Below are 18,097 nucleotides of genomic sequence, written 5' to 3' on the forward strand. Positions count from 1 at the left end.
TCTGCGCAGGCGCACTGCAGCGGAGGCGGGGCCGGGCGGGGCGGAGCTGAGGCGGGGACCAGAAAGAGGAGGCGAAGCGAGGGGCAGGGGCGGGGCTGAGGCGGGGGCGGGGCTGAGACAGAGGCGGAGGTAAAGCTGAGGCGGGACGGGGCGGAGCTGAAGTGGGGCGGAGCTCAGGCGGAGGCGGAGCTGAAGCAGAGGCGGAGCTGAGGCGGGACGGGGGCAGGGCGGAGGCGGAGCTGAGGCGGGGACCAGAAAGAGGAGGTGAAGCGAGGGGCTGAGGCGGGGGCGGGGCTTAGACAGAGGCGGAGGCGGAGCTGAGGCGGGGCGGGGCGGTGCTGAAGTGGGGCGGAGCTCAGGCGGAGGCGGAGCTGAGGCGGGACGGGGCGGAGCTGAAGTGGGGCGGAGCTCAGGCGGAGGCGGAGCTGAAGCGGAGGCGGAGCTGAGGCGGGACGGGGGCAGGGCGGAGGCGGAGCTCAGGCGAGCGGGGGCGGAGCTGAGGTGGGCGGGGCTCCGCCGCAGGCCGCTATCGCTCGGTGCCGGGCCTGTGCCTGTGCTGAGCCGCCCGGTCGCCACCTCTGGTTCCAGAAACGTGTCAGCGCCGGACCTGAGAGCGGACGAGGATGGACGCCTGGGGACCGTCCGGCCTTCACAGCACAGCTGGCAAGTCCTGGACCCGGGCGCCGGCTCCGGCCGTGTGCGACCCTGCAGGATCCTGCGACCCCAGCCCAGACCCCCAGACCTGATGCCGAGCGTGGAGGTCTGTGCCTCTCCAGCACTCCTCCTAGGAGCCCGGCGTGGCGGCTAGGGTGCCGCTTGGGAGCCGGCAGCGCTCACTGCAGTGTCGCACGCCGGCTTCCCACGCGAGACCCGCCTGCAGCTGCTGGCTCAGCACTTGGGGAGTCAGCCTGGGGGTGGCGATCTCTGCCGGGCTCTCTTTCTCTGCCCTTCAAATTCGAAAAACGAAAAAAAAATCTAAATAAACCTGGGGAGCGTGTACCCCGCCAGAGGTGCGGCGCGGTGGCGGGGCCTCTTCCAGCGGCTGGAGCTGTGCACCGGAGGCCGGAGTAGGGGCTCTGCGGCCCAGGCCAGCAGGCCAGGCCAGCTCGGAGCCGGGCTCTGGGCCTGCAGAGTCAGCACAGCTGGTCCCTGGTGGGCGCCGGGGTCGCCGCCTGCACCTGTTTAGAGAGCTGGATCGGAGTGGAGTCGCCGGGCCTCGAACCAGCGCCCGTAGGGGATGCGGGCACTGCAGGCAGCGGCTTCACCTGCCACATCACAGCGCCGGCCCCCCACCCCCAGTGCTCGTCTTTGAGCTGTCACATCCCTTGTGCAGAGTGGCTGACTTGGAAGGCTAACCCTAACCCTAACCCAAAACCAGTTTTGACAACAAACCGGTTGTATTTAAAGACTTTGTTATGTCTTGAAGTTGAAATAGACATGTTTGGAGGTCTCTCGCCAACTAAGCAGCCCTTGCTGGAACAGGAAGCTCGGTGCTTTACCAGCCGGGAGGGGTCAGGTCACCTGCCTGTGCCAGTGAAGGCAGTAATCCAGATACTGACCACTCGTGCTCCTGTCCACCGGAAAAGCCGCTGAGTAGCTTTTTCCCTCGTGTGTGCCAAAGTCTGTTGTAGGCACAGGGAATGTTGTCATGAATATAGAATAGTCTTGAGCTGAAAATCAATGAAAACAGGGGCCGGCGCTGTGGTGTAGCGGGTAAAGCCGCCACCTGCAGTGCTGGCATCCCATATGGGCGCCAGTTCTAGTCCTGGCCGCTCCACTTCCGATCCAGCTCTCTGCTGTGGCCTGGGAGAGCAGTGGGAGATGGCCCAGGTCCCTGGGCCCCTGCACCACGTGGGAGACCCAGAGACAAGCTCCTGGCTCCTGATCGGCGCAGCTCCAGCTGTTGCAGCCATTTGGGGAGTGAACCAGCGGATGGAAGACCTCTCTCTCTCTCTCTCTCTCTCTCTCTCTCTCTCTTTCTAACTGCCTTTCAAATAATAAATTTTTTTTAAAAAAGGAAAGAAATCTAAAATTTTATTTAAAAAGGAACTAAAGGAAAACCTACCACTTCTCATTTTATGAATATCGAGTTGCCTTCTGTTCTTTCTGTTTTTGAATATTTAGAGAAATTAAGGCAATTTGTTTCTTAGGAACGTAGTCCTTTTAGGGTAATATGGAGGTGGGGATATGCAAAAGCAATACTTTTGCGGTTGTCTTGAGATCATCAGTACGAAGGCACACTACAACCCCGGGTGTCAGGGCTAGGTTAAAGCTGCCGCAGTGTCGCAGCCGCGTGGAAGGGCTGTCACCGGTCAGCAGACCACAGCGGCTGGTGAGCGGCAGGCACTGCCTCGTTGCGAGCGTGTGGTAAGACACACGTACCGTGCAGAAGCCCGCACTGCTCACAGCAGGCACGTTAACTCACGGCACTCGGCATCGGCGCACCCGGCTTCCGGGGGCACAGGAAGCCAACAGCCAGGGGAGGCCTCCGGGAGAAAAGCTGCTCCCTCCCGGGCCAGCAGAGCCGGTTCCAGCCACGGGGCTGCCGCTGGGTCCTCACGCGGGCTCAAGCAGGGCCAGTGCTGGTCTGCAGGGCGCAGGCACGTCAGCAACACGGCAGAGAGACAGGGGGTACAGGCAAAGCTGCTGCTTGAACACCCGAACACCCACTGCCGTGCCGGCGTGCCCGGCTGAAATCCCAGCGACGGGCACCCTGCGGGGCAGCACCTGGGCCCCTGCCACCCAGGCGGAGACCTGGATGGAGTCCCACACTCCTGCTTTGGCCTGGCCCAGCCTCAGCCGTTGTGAACATTTGAGGCACGAACCAGTGGATGGAAAATCTCTTTTGCTCCACCTTTCAAATAAATAAGCTTTAAAAAAAAAAAAAAAACAACTTAATCAGACTTGCATAGCAGTGTTCTCCCTGCCGCTGAGACAGCAGACGTCACGGCACCACCGCCACGTGGGCCTGCCTGAGACAGACGGCACGGCACCACGACCGCGTGGGCCTGCCCGAGACAGATGTCACAGCACCACCACCACCGCGTGGGCCTGCCCAAGGCAGACGGCACGGCACCACTACCACCGCCACGTGGGCCTGCCTGAGACAGACGGCACGGCACCACGACCGCGTGGGCCTGCCCGAGACAGATGTCACAGCACCACCACCGCGTGGGCCTGCCCAAGGCAGACGGCACGGCACCACTACCACCGCCGCGTGGGCCTGCCCGAGACAGACGGCACAGCACCAGCACCGCCCCGTGGGCCTGCCCGAGACAGACGGCACGGCACCACCACCGCGTGGGCCTGCCCAAGGCAGACGTCATGGTGAGCTCCACCACCGCGTGGGCCTGCCCGAGACAGACGGCACGGCACCAGCACCACCGCGTGGGCCTGCCCGAGACAGACGGCACGGCACCACCACTGCCCCGTGGGCCTGCCCGAGACAGACGGCACGGCACCAGCACCACATAGGCCACAGTGAACTTTAATGTCTCCTCTGGGAGAGAGGTCCCCCCTCAGGACCCCCCGAAGGTGCTCTGGGTCCAATCTTGGGCTGGCTTCAGCTGTGGAAAGGCACGTAAACTTGGGGTTCAAACTTCTCTGGGCAGAAGGGGAACAGGAAGTGGCTGGGGTAGTCAGGTGTGGGTGTGGCCTGAGTTCTTGTTGACCGAGGTAGTTGGTCCTGGGTGGCCACTGAAGCGTCCAGGGGCAGCGTGGGCCCTCAGGCTGGAGAGGTGCAGCTCTGGTGGTCCCCAGCCACCCAGTCCAGCAGCTCACCACTCCGGAACCACAGCCGGATCTCTCTCTGGGCCCCCTCCACAGAGTCACTGGCATGGATGACGTTCCTGTGCCAGGCGACAGGCAGAAAGGTTCAGGCTCCAGTGTGCCCCGGGGGTCTCAGGACAGTCTGCTGCCCCCTCTCTGTCTAGGGGAGCAAGCTGGGGGTGTGCAGAGGGGACAGCAGTGACGGGAGCTGGAAGCTGGCTTCCAGCCACACCTCCCAGACCCTAGCCTCATTTTCCTCCTGGCCTTTGCATGCCGACCCCTGGGATAACAGTGATGCAGAGGACCTGCAGCACAGGGGAATCCTGCGTGGTCCTGCCATGAGGGAGCTGGGCCAGCTGACATCCAGCACCCCGCCCAAGAGTGGCGCGTGCCCCCTGCAGCGGTGGCCCCGGAGCCAGGGCCCCGTACCTGCTGATGTGGACGCTGAAGTCGCCCCGGATGGTGCCGGGCGCGGCCTCGCCGGAGTCGGTGTTTCCTATCATGACCCTTGAGGCGCGCACCACGTTGTGGCCCTCCCAGACCTGCAGCAGACAAAGGTTAGGGCGGGGTGGGAAGCACCCACGGGCACCCTCTCCGCCTCTGCCCGCCGTACCATGGCCACCACAGGCCCGGAGCTCATGTAGCGGATGAGGGCTGGGTAGAACGGCTTCCCCTGCAGGTCCTGGTAGTGCTCCGCGAGGACGCTCTCGGGCACCTGGGTAGCGGTGGGGAGAACTGAGAGCTCCAGGAGCGTCCGCAGCCTCTCGCCCTTCCAGCCCCCACGCCCCAACACTCCCTGCCACTGCCCGGAGTCGTGCAGGGCGGAGCAGTGCCCCCGAGCCCCCACCCACCCCAGGGATGCCCCCAGGCCCAGTCGTGCAGGGCGGAGCAGTGCCCCCGAGCCCCCCACCCCCACCCCAGGGATGCCCCCAGGCCCAGTCGTGCAGGGCGGAGCAGTGCCCCTGAGCCCCACCCCCGACCCCAGGGATGCCCCCAGGCCCAGTCGTGCAGGGCGGAGCAGTGCCCCTGAGCCCCCACCCACCCCAGGGATGCCCCCAGGCCCAGTCGTGCAGGGCGGAGCAGTGCCCCTGAGCCCCCCGACCCCAGGGATGCCCCCAGGCCCAGTCGTGCAGGGCGGAGCAGTGCCCCTGAGCCCCCACCCACCCCAGGGATGCCCCCAGGCCCAGTCGTGCAGGGCGGAGCAGTGCCCCTGAGCCCCCACCCACCCCAGGGATGCCCCCAGGCCCAGTCGTGCAGGGCGGAGCAGTGCCCCTGAGCCCCCACCCACCCCAGGGATGCCCCCAGGCCCAGTTGTGCAGGGCGGAGCAGTGCCCCTGAGCCCCCCACCCCCACCCCAGGGATGCCCCCAGGCCCAGTCGTGCAGGGCGGAGCAGTGCCCCCGAGCCCCCCACCCCCCACCCCAGGGATGCCCCCAGGCCCAGTCGTGCAGGGCGGAGCAGTGCCCCTGAGCCCCCCCCCCGACCCCAGGGATGCCCCCAGGCCCAGTCGTGCAGGGCGGAGCAGTGCCCCTGAGCCCCCCGACCCCAGGGATGCCCCCAGGCCCAGTCGTGCAGGGCGGAGCAGTGCCCCTGAGCCCCCCCCCCCCCGACCCCAGGGATGCCCCCAGGCCCAGTCGTGCAGGGCGGAGCAGTGCCCCCGAGCCCCCCCCCCCGACCCCAGGGAAGCCCCCAGGCCCAGCCCCGCACCTGCAGCATCTTCATCCCCACCAGCCTGAAGCCTCGTCTCTCAAAGCGCTGGATCACCTCGCCCACGAGCCGCCGCTGAACCCCATCCGGCTTCACCGCGACCAGGGTCCGCTCCCGGGCCCAGGAGGGCTCTCCTTTAAAAGAGGAGGGGTCAGGGCTGCCAACAGCTCACCGATCCCTGTCCCTGCAGCCTGGGCCGCCGTGCCAGGGCCCAGGTGTCACCAGGCTTCCGGCCGTCTGCCTCTCTGCACGCAGCTCTGGATTGGGGGCTTCCAGCGGGTCTCGGGGTCTCAGGGGCCTTGGCTTTCGCTGCCCGAGAGGGACCTGCTCCCCCTGAGAAGGCCCGTCAGCGTGCCAGGGACACAGGCCAGCTCCCGGGCGGTCTGGAGCTGCTGCACTGGCAGCAAAGCCCTTCGGTGACCACAGACACTGTCTACACCCTGAGGTTTGGGGCGAAGGAATGGCCCCTCCCCCAGCAGGTGGGCCACAGGCGCTGGGCAAGGATTCCTGGCTGGCAGCTGGGGAGAGTCGGGGGCTCCTCCTCGCAGGCCTGCCCACTGTGGGGTTCCCAGCCCAGGGCAGGCCTGAGGTCTGCCCAGCCAGGGAGACGTCCTCACCGCCCTCACGGGCTCAGGCCAAAGCGTGCTTGTAAGAGGAGCCCAGCCGCTGGATGTCCCACACAAAGGGCGCCGGAGCCGCCTGGGTGCCCAGCAGACAAAGCTAACCGCAGCCCGCGAGCGGGCCGAAGCCCCCGCCGCCGAGGCTGGCTCCCCGAGCCGCCGCAGGCCCGCGACCCGGACAGAGAGAGGACCGGGAGGGCCCGGCGGGGTTGCGGCCGCGTGCGCCGACCCCGGGCCCCGGCCGCGCGCACGCGGCCCCTCTGGGCGCTCCGCTCCGCTGGGCACGGCCTCCCCCGGCAGCCCCGGGCCCGCGGCGCCGCCCGGCCGCGAGCAGGCGCCCACTCACCCGAGCAGGGGCGCCGCGGCGCGCGCGGACCGCACAGGAGCCGCCGCAGCGCCGCGCGCCCGAAGAGGCCGCCCATGGCGCCCGCCCGCCCGCCCGCCCGCGCGCTCCCGCCGAGCCCGGGGACGCGCGGGAAGAGCTCCTGCCGCGCGTCTCCGGGGCTGCGGCCAGGAAACCCGGCCCGGAGAGGCACGGGCGGCCGCGCTCCACCTGCAGGGCGGCGGCGGGTGCCCGGGCCCGCCTTTTCCCGCGTCTCGGCGCGTGCCGGAGCTCCCGGCCGCAGCCGCGGCGGCGCGTCGTGGTGACCCTGAGGGCTCTCGGCGCGTTTTTGAGGAGCCATTGACCCAGTCTCCTGCGCGTGCACAGGGGTTGTTGGCTCAGTGGCTGTGTTGAGCCTGCGGCCTGACCGCGTGCGCCTACTGATCCTCATGCCAGTCTTTAGTGCATTCCCCGGAGTTTTCCACGCGTGTCATGTGGAAACATGCGTGTCACTTCCGCCTTCTCTACCCCATGCCCGTTATCTCGTTTTCCCGTGGCCGCTCTGGCTGGAGCCCCCAGGGCATCGCTGGACAGCAGTGACCGGTGTTTCCAAGGTTAGGGCGTCCACTTACATTCTAAATATAGGCACTGACGGCTGCAAATCCCCGCGGAGCAGGCTTTAGCGGTACTCCTGCCCTCCGAATGTCCTCCACGAGCCTCTGTTCTCAGTCATCTCAAGGTATTTCCTTTTTCAGTTTATCCCTTTGTATGATTTATTTGAAAGAGCAACGCAGAGGGGGGTGAGAGAGCGTGCATCCTCTGGCTCACTCCCCACACGCCCTCAGCAGCCAGGGCTGGGCCAGACCAAAGCCAGGAGCCAGGTCCCCCGGGGGTGCTCAGGGCTGAGTACCTGGTTCTTCGTGTACTGCCCCCCCCCCCGCCACTCTGTTTCTATAACGGAACACCTGTGTTGATCGTGTAAGCCTCACTTAAAAACAATTTGAGTGAAGGCCTCCGTGCACACTTCACGCTCCCATCCATGAGGGAGACCCAGATGGAGAGTCCAACCCCTGGCTTCAGCCTGGCTCAGACCTGGCTGCTGCGGCTGCTTTGGGAGTGAACCAGCAGGTGGGAAGATGGAAGACAGCTCTCTCTTTTAAAGGATTTATTTACTTGAAAGAATTAGAGCGAAGACCATCCGCTGGTTCACTTCCCAGATGGCTGCAGTGGGCAGCCGGGAGCTGCCGCGGGTCTCCCCTGTGGGGGCAGGGGTCCAAGCACGCGGGCGGCTTCGGCGGCTCTCCCAGGCCTGAGCGGGGAGTGGGTGAGGGGGAGCAGCCGCCGCCAGCACTCCAGGCGTGCTGAAGGATGCAGCCTTGGAGAGGTCAGAGCTCCGTCTCAGAAGAGCTTGCCCAGGAGACTGCCGGAGCAGAACCCCCATCACAGGTTGAAGGAGGCAGAGGAGGAGTTCTGGGGTGAAGACGGGAACAGAGGTGGAGTATTCGGAGGCTGCCGGGGCATGAGGACGAGGACGTTGACCTTGACGCTGCACCTTTTTCTGCGTTATCAGCCAGAAGCGCAACGTGTGTGCGGAAGCTGAAAAGCTTAGCATCGTGCCGCACTTTCTGCTAGAATCTGTCACCGTGAGGGATCCGTAACTAAGCCCGATGAGCCGTCACCAGGGAGCGGATGTAGGTTGCTCATTTTACAGCATGTTTCTTTTGGAAAAACTAGTGATGGATCCACGTTGGGATCACGTTTATGCAGTTAACAAGAATAAAGACTCGGCTCTGAGGGCCTGTGGCTGAAGTCGTTGGCTGCTTTGTAAAATGTGCATCATTTAACCTGATAGGATTCTTGGAGCCTGTGGTGCATTGTTAGGTCTCAGACCATAAGGAGGTCTTCAGAGTGTAAGCCTACGTATTTGTAACGACCTTATTCAGCCGCTAAGAAATACAGTAAAGCTTTACCTCTGGGCTGCTGCTGTGGCGCACTGGGTGAAAGCCCCAGTCTGCAGCACCAGCATCCCACGTGGGCGGGCGCCGGATTCTGTCCCGGCTGCCCCTCTTCCAGGCCAGCTCTCTGCTGTGGCCAGGGAGTGCAGTGGAGGATGGCCCGGGTCCTTGGGCCCTACACCCCATGGAGACCAGGAGAAGCACCTGGCTCCTGGCTTTGGATCAGCGCAGCTCCGACCGTTACGGCCATTTGGGGATTGAACCAAGGGACAGAAGACCTCTCTCTCTGTTTCTCCCTCTCACTGTCTCTAACTCTACCTCTCAAATAAATCAATTTAAAAAATATTTTTAAAAAATAAGTTATGTGTTTCAAACTTGATTTTCTTCCTGTCTTACTTTAAAACAAGGTTAAGAGCACGTGTCTAAGTCAGCGCCTCTATTTCGGTGGAAGACGTGGGATACTTTTACTTCACGTTGAATCCAGGCAGGCACCCAGAGGTCTGGGACGCTGGCTCCGAGTGCGGGTGACTGGGCCTGCGCCCCTGCAGGGCTTGGGTTTGTCCTGTGGGAGGATTCCTTGCCCGTCAGCTAATGAACTCACTGGATCCGACTACACTTGAGCAATCCTCTTCAAGAGTTGGCCGTGCTGCTTCCTCTCTGCAGGAGGGCCCGGCGGGAGCTGGGAGCTGGGAGCTGGGAGCTGGGAGCTGGGGGTAAGCCTGCGCTGCAGGGTTTTCACAGCGTTTCCTTATTTCCTGTGACCCATCTCAGATTATGAGACTTTAACAAGTGTCTGTAAAAAACTTTTCACGTTGCAAGTATACAAACATTTGATAAAATAAAACCGTGTGAGCTTGATGGTTTGAGGAACTGAAGCCTAGAATCTTATTTATTTACAACTGCCTTTGGTAGGTCTGCTGAGTGGAACAGGAGCCGTATCCCTGGGCGGAATGTGCTGTGCCACCCCGGAGAGCGGAGCTGCAGGCGCACCCGTCGCCTCGCCGGGGCCGAGAGACGGCAGGAGAACCTGGTGCCTCCGCTGCGCTGCGCGCGACAGTGTCGCTGATCAGGTTCTGTTCCGGAGCTTCTGCTTCCACCTGGAGAAAACGTGTGTAGGGCTTCTCAACACTAGCGGGAAAACTTTGGCTTGGACTAATGCTCAGTCTGGCGCCAAATTTCCATGGAATTCGAATTCACGTAATCCACGGAATTTTATTCAGGGAGGGTATCCTAGCAGAGCAATCCTTGCAGTCCTTCACTTTGCTCTATTGAACTGTCTTAAAAGTCCCTGTTTCCAGCAGCTACATTACTTGATTAAAACAAGTAAAATTTTAAAAATGAATGAATAAATAAGTAGAGCAACTGGGACTCAACCCAGCACCTACTTGGGATTCTGGTGTTGCAGGCGATGGCTTTATCCACTACGCCATGATGCCAGGCTCTCCTCCCTCTGCCCCCTTCTCATGGACAAAAGGTTTGCTGGATGTGAAATAGGCAAAATCCCTCTTAATGTTTTATGACTCTGCGTTATCAGACTGCGTAGCCCACTTGGCACCAAGCATAGGAGAATCCTGTGAGCACCTGTGAAGTTACTGTCATTATTTTTTATTTAAGATTTATTTACTTATTTGAAAGGCAGAATTACAGAGAAGGAGAGGCAGAAAGAGAGAGAGAGAGGGAGAGAGAGAGAGAGGTCTTCCATTCACTGGTTCACTCCCTAAATGGCCGCAATGGCCAGGGCTGGGCCAGGCTGAAGCCAGGAGCTTCCTCTGGACCTCCCACGTGGGTGCAGGGGCCCAGGTACTTGGGTCATCTGCCACTGCTTTCCCAGGTGCATTAGCAGAGAGCAGGACTCGAACTGGTGCCCACATGGGATGCTGGAGCTGCAGGCGGCAGCTTTACCCGCCTGGGTGGGCTTGGTCGTGTGAAAACGGGGCTGCTTCTGAGCGTGCCGCCTTCCTCCCCGCGGGCACTGTGCTCCCCAGGCCCCTCGTACGCACAGAAGCCAACCCCTAACTTCCCAGCTGACAGCAGCCCCAAGCACCTAGCCCGGCTTCTGCTGCCTTCCCAGCACGTCAGCGGGGAGCAGAGGCAGAGCAGCCGGGCCTCGCCCGGCACTGAAGTGTGCTTCAACCTGCCGCCCAATAACGCCAGCCCCAAGATCGACCACTTATTTGAAATTCTGAGCCAGAGAGAGAGAAGTTCCATTCACTGTTCACTCCCCAGAAGGCCACAATAACCAGGGCTGAGCCAGTCCAAAACCAGGAGCCAGGAACGCCAGCCAGGCCTCCCCTGGGTGAGAAGATGGGCAGCTCGGGGGAGGCGCTGAGCTCTGACCGCTCCTTGCCGAACCTGTGAGAGGTGGTCGGTGGCGCCAGCTCCAGGTGAATCCTGGCCGGCCCGCGTGACAAGTCCCCTCCTGCCCCTTCTGTGGCTGCTCCAGCTCCACTACCCTTGCACCGGCACCAACTTCCTTCTGTGGGTGGAAACTGCAGGTTTTACAATGTTGCGAACCAGCACTAGCTAGCTATATCCAACATGGCGCAGGGGGTGTCGTAATAATGTCATAATACTGAAATCGCCCTGGGGACACACCCACTGCCATCATGCTCCCGGCACCGTGACACTTCCAGACTTCCCAGAAGGGCAAGGAACTGGGCGGTGCCCAGGCCCTGCCAGCAGCTGGGCTCCAGGACAAGCATTGCCCTTGGTGCCTCTGAGGGCAGGGAGGGAAGGCTTCTGTCCAGAACTGGCACTGCTGGCTGTCCTGCCTCCTGAGGGGTTTCTCTTTGGCCTTTGTCATACACCACCACCGGGTCACTGAGTTGCACTTCTGTTTTGCTTTTCGTAAATCTGGCTCTGCCACACGCTTTGTGTGTCCATCTTTGAATCTGTTCAGGTGTGGAGAGAGAACCTGAGGTAAGGCCAGCCAGCAGGCCCCAGCACACACGCATTTCCACTTCAACCCATATTCTTTTTTTTCTTAATTTATTTATTTGGAAGGCAGAGTTAGAGAGAGAGAGGGGCCCTTCGGCTGCTGGTTCACTCCCCAAATGGCTGCAATGGCTGGAGCTTGGCCGATCTGGAGCCAGAGCAGGTGCACATAGGTGCAGGGGCACAAGCACGTGGGTCGTGTAACAGGTGAAGCCGCCACCTGCAGTGCCGGCATCCCATATGTGCACCAGTTCCAGACCCGGCTGCTCCACTTCCGATCCAGCTCCCTGCTAATGTTCCTGGGAAAGCAGTAGAAGATGGCCCAAGTGCTTGGGTCCCTGCACCCACGTGGGAGACCCTGGGCAACCTCTGAGCTCCTGGTTTCAGCCTAGCCCAGCCCTGGCCCTTGGAGCCACTGGGAGAGTGATCCAGCAGATAGAAGATCTGTGTGTGTGTGTATGTGTATGTGTGTGTGTGAGAGAGAGAGAGACAGTCTCTTCCTCTCTCTGTAGCTCTTTCAAACAAAAGATCTTTACAAATAAATCTTTTAAAAAATTAAAGAAAAGCGGCAGGCGCTGTGGTGCAGCGGGTTAAATCCCTGGCCTGGGGCACCAGCATCCCATATGGGCTCCGGTTCTAGTCCCAGCTGCTCCTCTTCTGATCCAGCTCTCTGCTGTGGCCTGGGAAAACAGTAGAAGATGGCCCAAGTCTTTGGGCTCCTGTGCTCACATGGAAGACCCAGAAGAAGCTCCTGGCTCCTGATCGGTGCAGCTCCGGCCGTGTGGCCATCTGGGGAGTGAACCAGCAGATGGAAGACCTCTCTCTCTGTCTCTACCTCTCTCTGTAACTCTGCCTGTCAAATAAATAAAAATAAATATTTTTTTGGAGAGCAAATTTGCATTTTTTTAAAACTTTTATTTAATGAATATAAATTTCCAAAGTACAGCTTATGGATTACAATGGCTTCCCCCCCCCCATACCGTCCCTCCTACCCGCAACCCTCCCCTTTCCCACTCCCTCTCCCCTTCCATTCACATCAAGATTCATTTTCGATTCTCTTAATATACAGAAGATCAGTTTAGTATACATTAAGTAAAGATTTCAACAGTTTGCTCCCACAAAGAAACATAAAGTGAAAAATAATAGATGAAAAAATAAATATTTTTTAAAAAAGTAAAGAAAAGACATAGGTGGCCTGTGTTGTGGTGTAACAGGTTAAACCTCCGCCTGCAGTGCCAGCATCCCATGTGGGCACTGGTTCAAGTCCCAGCTGCTCCACTTCTGATCCAGTTCCCTGCTAATGCGCATGGGAAAGCGACATCCCATGTGGGGTGCTGACTTCCCAGGCAGCGGCTTGGCTCGCCATGCCACAACGCCGGCCCCTGTAGTGACGCTTGACCACTTGGAAAAACTGAATCACATTATCTGTTCACATTATGAGTTCACATTATCTATTTTTAAGTGTTTAAATGATTTTCTTAACTCTAATGAGGTCTGGCCCATACTTTGGTTAAAGCCCTGTTTAGAAGGATTATTTTTGCAATGCTTTGAGATCTTGCTTTGAGCAAATCATTTGAACCTAAGTTCCAAGCTGAATTTTTTTCTTTTAAAGATTTTATTTATTTATTTGAGGGCCAGAGTTACAAACAAAGGGAATGAGAGACAGAGAGAGGTCTTCCATCTGCTGGTTCATTCCGCAAATGGCCACAATGGCCAGAGCTGGGCCGATCCGAAGCCAGGAGCCAGGAGCTCCTTCCAGGTCTCCCACGCAGGCTCAGGGGCCCAAGAGCTCTGGCCATCTTCCACTGTTTTCCCAGACCACAGCAGAGAGCTGGATCAGAAGTGGAGCAGCCGGGACTCGTAGCAGTGCCCACATGGGATGCTGGCACTGCAGGTGGAGGCTTAGCCTACTGCACCACAGCGCTGGCCCCAGACTGAACCTTCTAACTGAGACTTACAGATCCCTGGACGTTTCTGAGGCTGGGTCTCTGGCTGGAGCGATGACAGACCTTTGAGTGGTTTGTGCCGTGTCAAGGGCACTGTCGGGATAGCAGAGGATGGACTCACGTTGCTGCACTTGTTTCATGCTGATGTTTTGCCCTCAGGACCATCACTGCGGTTCCAGGGGGACCCCCAGGGCCTTGTGCCAGCCATGGCTTGTCCTGCGAGTCCTGTTGGTTGTGCGACAGGTGCTGGCAGGGAGGTACGCCCACTGCAGCCTGCCGGCGCTGGGACAGGTTGCCAGTCTATCTCCTGTCCTCCTTGCTGGTAACCCTCCCCTGCCCTCTCCAGGTAGCTAGCCCAGCCCTCAAGGCACCAAGGGTTAACCACCCAGGGGGTGTGGGAGGAATGTGGCCCCCTGGGGCGTCCTTGCTGCTGGGCCGCCCTGGGAGTAGGAGCGCTGGCAGCCACACGCGTTTCTGATCTTTCCAGCTGAAGAGAAGGCAAAACAGCAGTGAACTGGCCGCTGGCAGCAGGCGTGGGGAACTGAGGGAGGCTGAGCCAACTAAACATTGACTGACCAGGCACTGCCTGGCCCCCAGGAGGTCCAGCTGGGAGGAGGCCCGTGGCTGGCTGAGCCAGGGTCTGCAGTGGCTATGAATTCTAGTTAGGTCCAAAAGTCCAGATGGGTGACCTGGTAAGCTCTGGTAAAAGCCGGCTAATTCTGGTTAACCCCACAACCCACGGGCTGCATGTGGTCCAAGTCCGGAAGTCCCAGGGATCCCAAGTGGGGAGGTTGAATGAGAGGGACCCCTGCCCGTTTCTCCTCTGTCCTCTTTCAGATGGGACCCCTGGCCTCATGGCCACACAACTCACCACCAGCACGCATACTCAGAAACTGGCCGCAGTTTGGCTGTGGACAGAGGCAGCCGGCTCAGCCACGGCTTCCGGAACCAGGTCTGGAGCTGACCCCTCCCCCTGCCCACGGGAAGAGACAGAGCTGGCTGAGTGTGGGTTACGTGGTGAGCCTGGGTCGAGTCTGCAAACCCAGGGCAAAAGCCAGCTTCCCTCGTGCGTGGGGAACCTCAGGGAGGCCCGACTCTCCCCCAGTCGACTCTGGCCGGGCGACTGTCCTGAGATGGTCTGCAAAGCTGCCGCCGTCCCATCCCCAGCCCTCGGTCTTTCCCTGGGCGCTGCCTGGCACGGTGTAGATCAGAGCAAGTGGACAGGTCCCTGCTTCACACCTGTCCTGAGAACCCCAACACACGGGCAGACAGACAGCCTGGGGCGACTGGCGTGTCTGATCTCACCTGGAAGTACAAAGCCCTCCTCCCGGGCACCGACCGAACTCAGGGAGAGACAGCATCGGAGCAGACCCACGACTGGATTCCAGCTCGGGCCGTGCCTGAGAGCAGAAGGAAGCTTCAGAATTAGGGATGGGACCAAGCACCGTCCCGGCTGACATCCCAACGGCTGCCTCCGTGGTCCACTTTAACCAAGACCAGGAGGAAGAGGAGCGAGCCAGGAAGAAGTGGCGGTGTTAGTAAGACGGCGCCATCTACACCCCGACACCATCCTAGGCTCTAGCCCCCGCCGCCATTGCTGGAAGCCGGGTGGCCCCATGGCCCAACCCCAGCGTCAGCTCCACCCCGGCTCTAGTGGGATTCACTGCTCCTACTTCCCTGCCCGCCCCTTGGCAAAAGTCCAAGAGGACCTGTTCCTGCACACATGGCGTCTCCATCTCTCTTTTCCTTCTTCGCCCCTTCCCTCTGGTCTGTCGGTGTCCCATCCATAAGCCCTTTGCCTTCACTCCGGCGTCTGGCGTGTTCTGTGGCAGCCGACAGGCGGCAGGCCCAGCTGCGGGTGGTCTGCTCTGAAAAGGAGCAGCAAGGCCAGCCCAGCTAAAGCACCTGTCATCTGTGCTGTTACCAGTGTGGAAGCCCGGGCACTGGGCAAGCACTGGGCAGCAGAGCCAGGCTCCCACACGGCACTGCCTAAGGGCTGAACGACTCTCGGGCCAGAACAGTGCTCTACACAGGCTGACCTGAACGCCCTTGCTCGCTTTTTCTCTAGCAGAACACAAGCCGTCCAGCTCCTGATGGCCCTGGGACATGCATGTCCTGCTGGGTGCTGTGACCAGTCCTCCGGCTGGTGCAGGGCCACACTCACATACCATAGGACAGACAAGAGAACACCCAAACCCAGCCCTCCACCCACATGGCAGGTGGAAGAAACGCAGAAGTCAGACCGTCACCCATTCGACCCCGTAAGATTCTGGAAACTTCTCTTCAGGGGCGATGTTGGGCAGGAAGCTGGAGTCAGCCTCTGTGTGTGAGAAAGCACCCGATTCCACCCTACAGCGTCCTGCCCACACCCAGTGACTTGTGGGTGGTCCCAGCCCCCCCCCCCCAGGAGAATCCTGCCTGCCTGTGTAGGAGGGCTTTCTCCTGTTCCTCACCTTCGTCCAGAAGAGGGTGGGGGAGACCCGGCAGGATGACCTGGACCCCTGCCCTTAGGAGCCCCGGCCTGAATCCAGACTGAGCTGGGAGCTCGCAGGTGTCTGCTGCGCCGCCCACCTGGCCTGTCAGCTGTGCCCTTCACTACACTTCACCTGCTTTCCCCAGGCACTCTCCCTGGGATCCCCGTGAGGGTGCCCGTCTGTGCCCACAGATGCACCTGCTGCCTCCCGCCTCCCACAGGGGACCCTGAGGACCTGTGCCCAGCCCCTCCTCCTGCGTCTCCCGTGGCATCCTCACACCTTTTGCTGCCTATCGAATTTCTGTGTTTCTGCCTTCATTTTCCAAAGGCTGAGACGGCTCCTGTTCCTGCCGCGCCGGGAAGGTCTGAGCTCCCAGCCTCTGAGTGGGCCGTGCGCTGCTTTGGTCTGAGCTCCCAGCCTCTGAGTGGGCCGTGCGCTGATTTCTGGACGCTAGCTTTAAAAAAGTCTATTTCTGTGAAAGGCAGAGAGCTGCTTGTCCTCAGGCAAGAAAGGATTCGGACGTGACACAGAGCGGCAGTCAGGGTGCACCTGGTGGAGCGGGTGGCGCCCCAGCGTCTCAGCCTTTCAGGGGCGCAGATCCGCAGACCTGCCCCCTTCTGCCCACCCCCGTGGTGAACCACCTGCTGCTTCTGGGATACGACTAGGTAGAGGGCATGAAGTTCCTGAAATCCCCCCCCTTTCAGCCCCAAGGGTGTGGGGCAGGGAGGACCCCCCTCTGCCGTCCTCTGGAGAGGGCTGGGACCACCCCCCCACACACACACGGTTATCAACAGTGAGACTGGATGAGTCGCTGCTGGCCGGCGCACAGCTGTCTGTGTTCCAGCACACAGGAATGCCCTTTTTCTTCAGCCCCCTCGCAGGCTGATGTCCAACGACCCGCCAAGCCTGGCCCGGGCCAGAACATGATCTCGGACGGAACATTTCCAGGCCTTGGTGCTGACCACAGCCGTCGACTCGGTGGGTGGATGCCGCGGGGTGCTCAGCAAAGCCAGGGGGTGACTGACAGCCTGGCCTCCATGCTGAGATCAGCGTGGGGCCCGCTGTGGCCCTAATCAAAGCACCTTCCTTTCCTTGCCCTTTTTTTCTTATCTTATATAATAAAACCCAGCTTCCGGTATTGTGAATCACCTGCGTTTAGCCTGGTGAATGGTAACATTTGCATAACAAAACCTTCCGGGGGTGGTGGTGCTGTGGTGTGGTAGGCTGGGCCTCTGCCTGTGGCGCTGGCATCCTATTTGAATGCTGGTTCTAGTCCCAGATGCTCCTCTTCCAATCCGGCTTTTTTTTTTTTTTTTTTTTTGACAGGCGGAGTGGACAGTGAGAGAGAGAGACAGAGAGAAAGGTCTTCCTTTGCCATTGGTTCACCCTCCAATGGCCGCCGCGGCTGGCGCGCTGCGACCGGCGCACCGCGCTGATCCGATGGCAGGAGCCAGGTGCTCCTCCTGGTCTCCCATGGGGTGCAGGGCCCAAGTACTTGGGCCATCCTCCACTGCACTCCCTGGCCATAGCAGAGAGCTGGCCTGGAAGAGGGGCAACCGGGACAGAATCCGGCCAATCCGGCTTTGTGCTGTGCCCTGGGAAAGCAGTGGAAGATGGTCCAAGTCTCTGGGCCCCTGCACCCACGTGGGAGACCTGGAAGAAGCTCCTGGCTCCAGGCTTCAGATCGGCATGGCTCCGGCCATTTGGGGAGGGAACCAGTGGATGGAAGACATGTCCTCTATTTCTCCTTCTCTCTGTCTGTAACTCTACCTCTCAAATAAATAAATAGAATCTTACAAGAAAGGAGCCTCCTGAGGGAGGTGATCGGGACGGTGGACTTGCACCAGCTAACAAAGGAGTTTCCACCCACGATGCGGAGCCCCACCCTCGGTGCCCCCCGCCCGGGCTTCCCTGGTGGAGCTGGATGGACCCTCATTATTGATTTGAAAGTCAGAGAGAGAGCGAGCTAGCAAAAGCGAGCTTCCATCGCTGCTGGTTCCCTCCCCAGAGGGCCTGGCCGGAGTCAGGAGCTTCTTCCGGGTCTTCACATGGGTGATCTGGATTGGAAGTGGAGCAGCCAGACCTCAGTGCTGCACCCACAAGGGACGTCAGCACTGCAGACGGCGGCTTCACCTGCTATGCCAGGACACCGGTCCCACTTGTCCATTCAAAACTCCCCCTGCTGACGTGTTCGGGGGAAGAGCACATTTTGGATCAAGAGATCTCGCTTTCCCCTTAGCCACACTCGCGGCACGGTACCACTGGGAGCCCCTGTGGTCGGGGGTGAGGAGGGCCCAGCCCAGATTCTGGGGCGTGATCCCCCCAGTCCATTGTCCTCCACCTCCCCTCCTCTGGCCACCAGTGGCTGTGCG

General features: G+C 60.5%; 1 protein-coding gene and 1 long non-coding RNA gene across 6 annotated transcripts; one reads left to right on the forward strand and one right to left on the reverse strand.

Annotated features, from left to right (window-relative positions):
- Positions 1-3,471: 3,471 nt before the first annotated feature.
- On the reverse strand, positions 3,472-7,028 carry NME4 (NME/NM23 nucleoside diphosphate kinase 4). 2 transcript variants are annotated; one of them, XM_051842165.3, is made up of 5 exons: positions 6,441-7,028; positions 5,475-5,608; positions 4,382-4,483; positions 4,198-4,310; positions 3,472-3,848 (listed from the first exon to the last, which is right to left on the reverse strand). In XM_051842165.3, the coding sequence occupies exons 1-5, from the start codon at positions 6,865-6,867 to the stop codon at positions 3,725-3,727; spliced, it is 900 nt and encodes a 299-aa protein (XP_051698125.2). In that variant the 5' UTR covers positions 6,868-7,028; the 3' UTR covers positions 3,472-3,724. The 2 variants fall into 2 exon arrangements, with proteins under 2 accessions (XP_051698125.2, XP_089177863.1); XM_089321737.1 differs by having other exon boundaries at positions 5,532-5,608; positions 6,441-6,996.
- LOC138846940 (uncharacterized) lies at positions 6,923-15,512 on the forward strand. 4 transcript variants are annotated; one of them, XR_016226244.1, is made up of 8 exons: positions 7,015-7,155; positions 7,987-8,107; positions 8,779-9,084; positions 9,284-9,441; positions 13,411-13,597; positions 13,739-13,943; positions 14,089-14,203; positions 15,323-15,512. It is a non-coding gene; the product is annotated as an uncharacterized LOC138846940 (long non-coding RNA). The 4 variants fall into 4 exon arrangements; XR_016226243.1 differs by lacking the exon at positions 7,987-8,107 and having other exon boundaries at positions 6,923-7,155; positions 15,320-15,512; XR_016226245.1 differs by lacking the exon at positions 7,987-8,107 and having other exon boundaries at positions 6,923-7,155.
- The last annotated feature ends 2,585 nt before the right edge of the window (positions 15,513-18,097 follow it).

This window comes from Oryctolagus cuniculus, chromosome 19 (assembly GCF_051225735.1).
Source record: "Oryctolagus cuniculus isolate XC-2025 breed Fujian yellow rabbit chromosome 19, ASM5122573v1, whole genome shotgun sequence".
Classification (NCBI taxonomy): Eukaryota; Metazoa; Chordata; class Mammalia; order Lagomorpha; family Leporidae; genus Oryctolagus; species Oryctolagus cuniculus.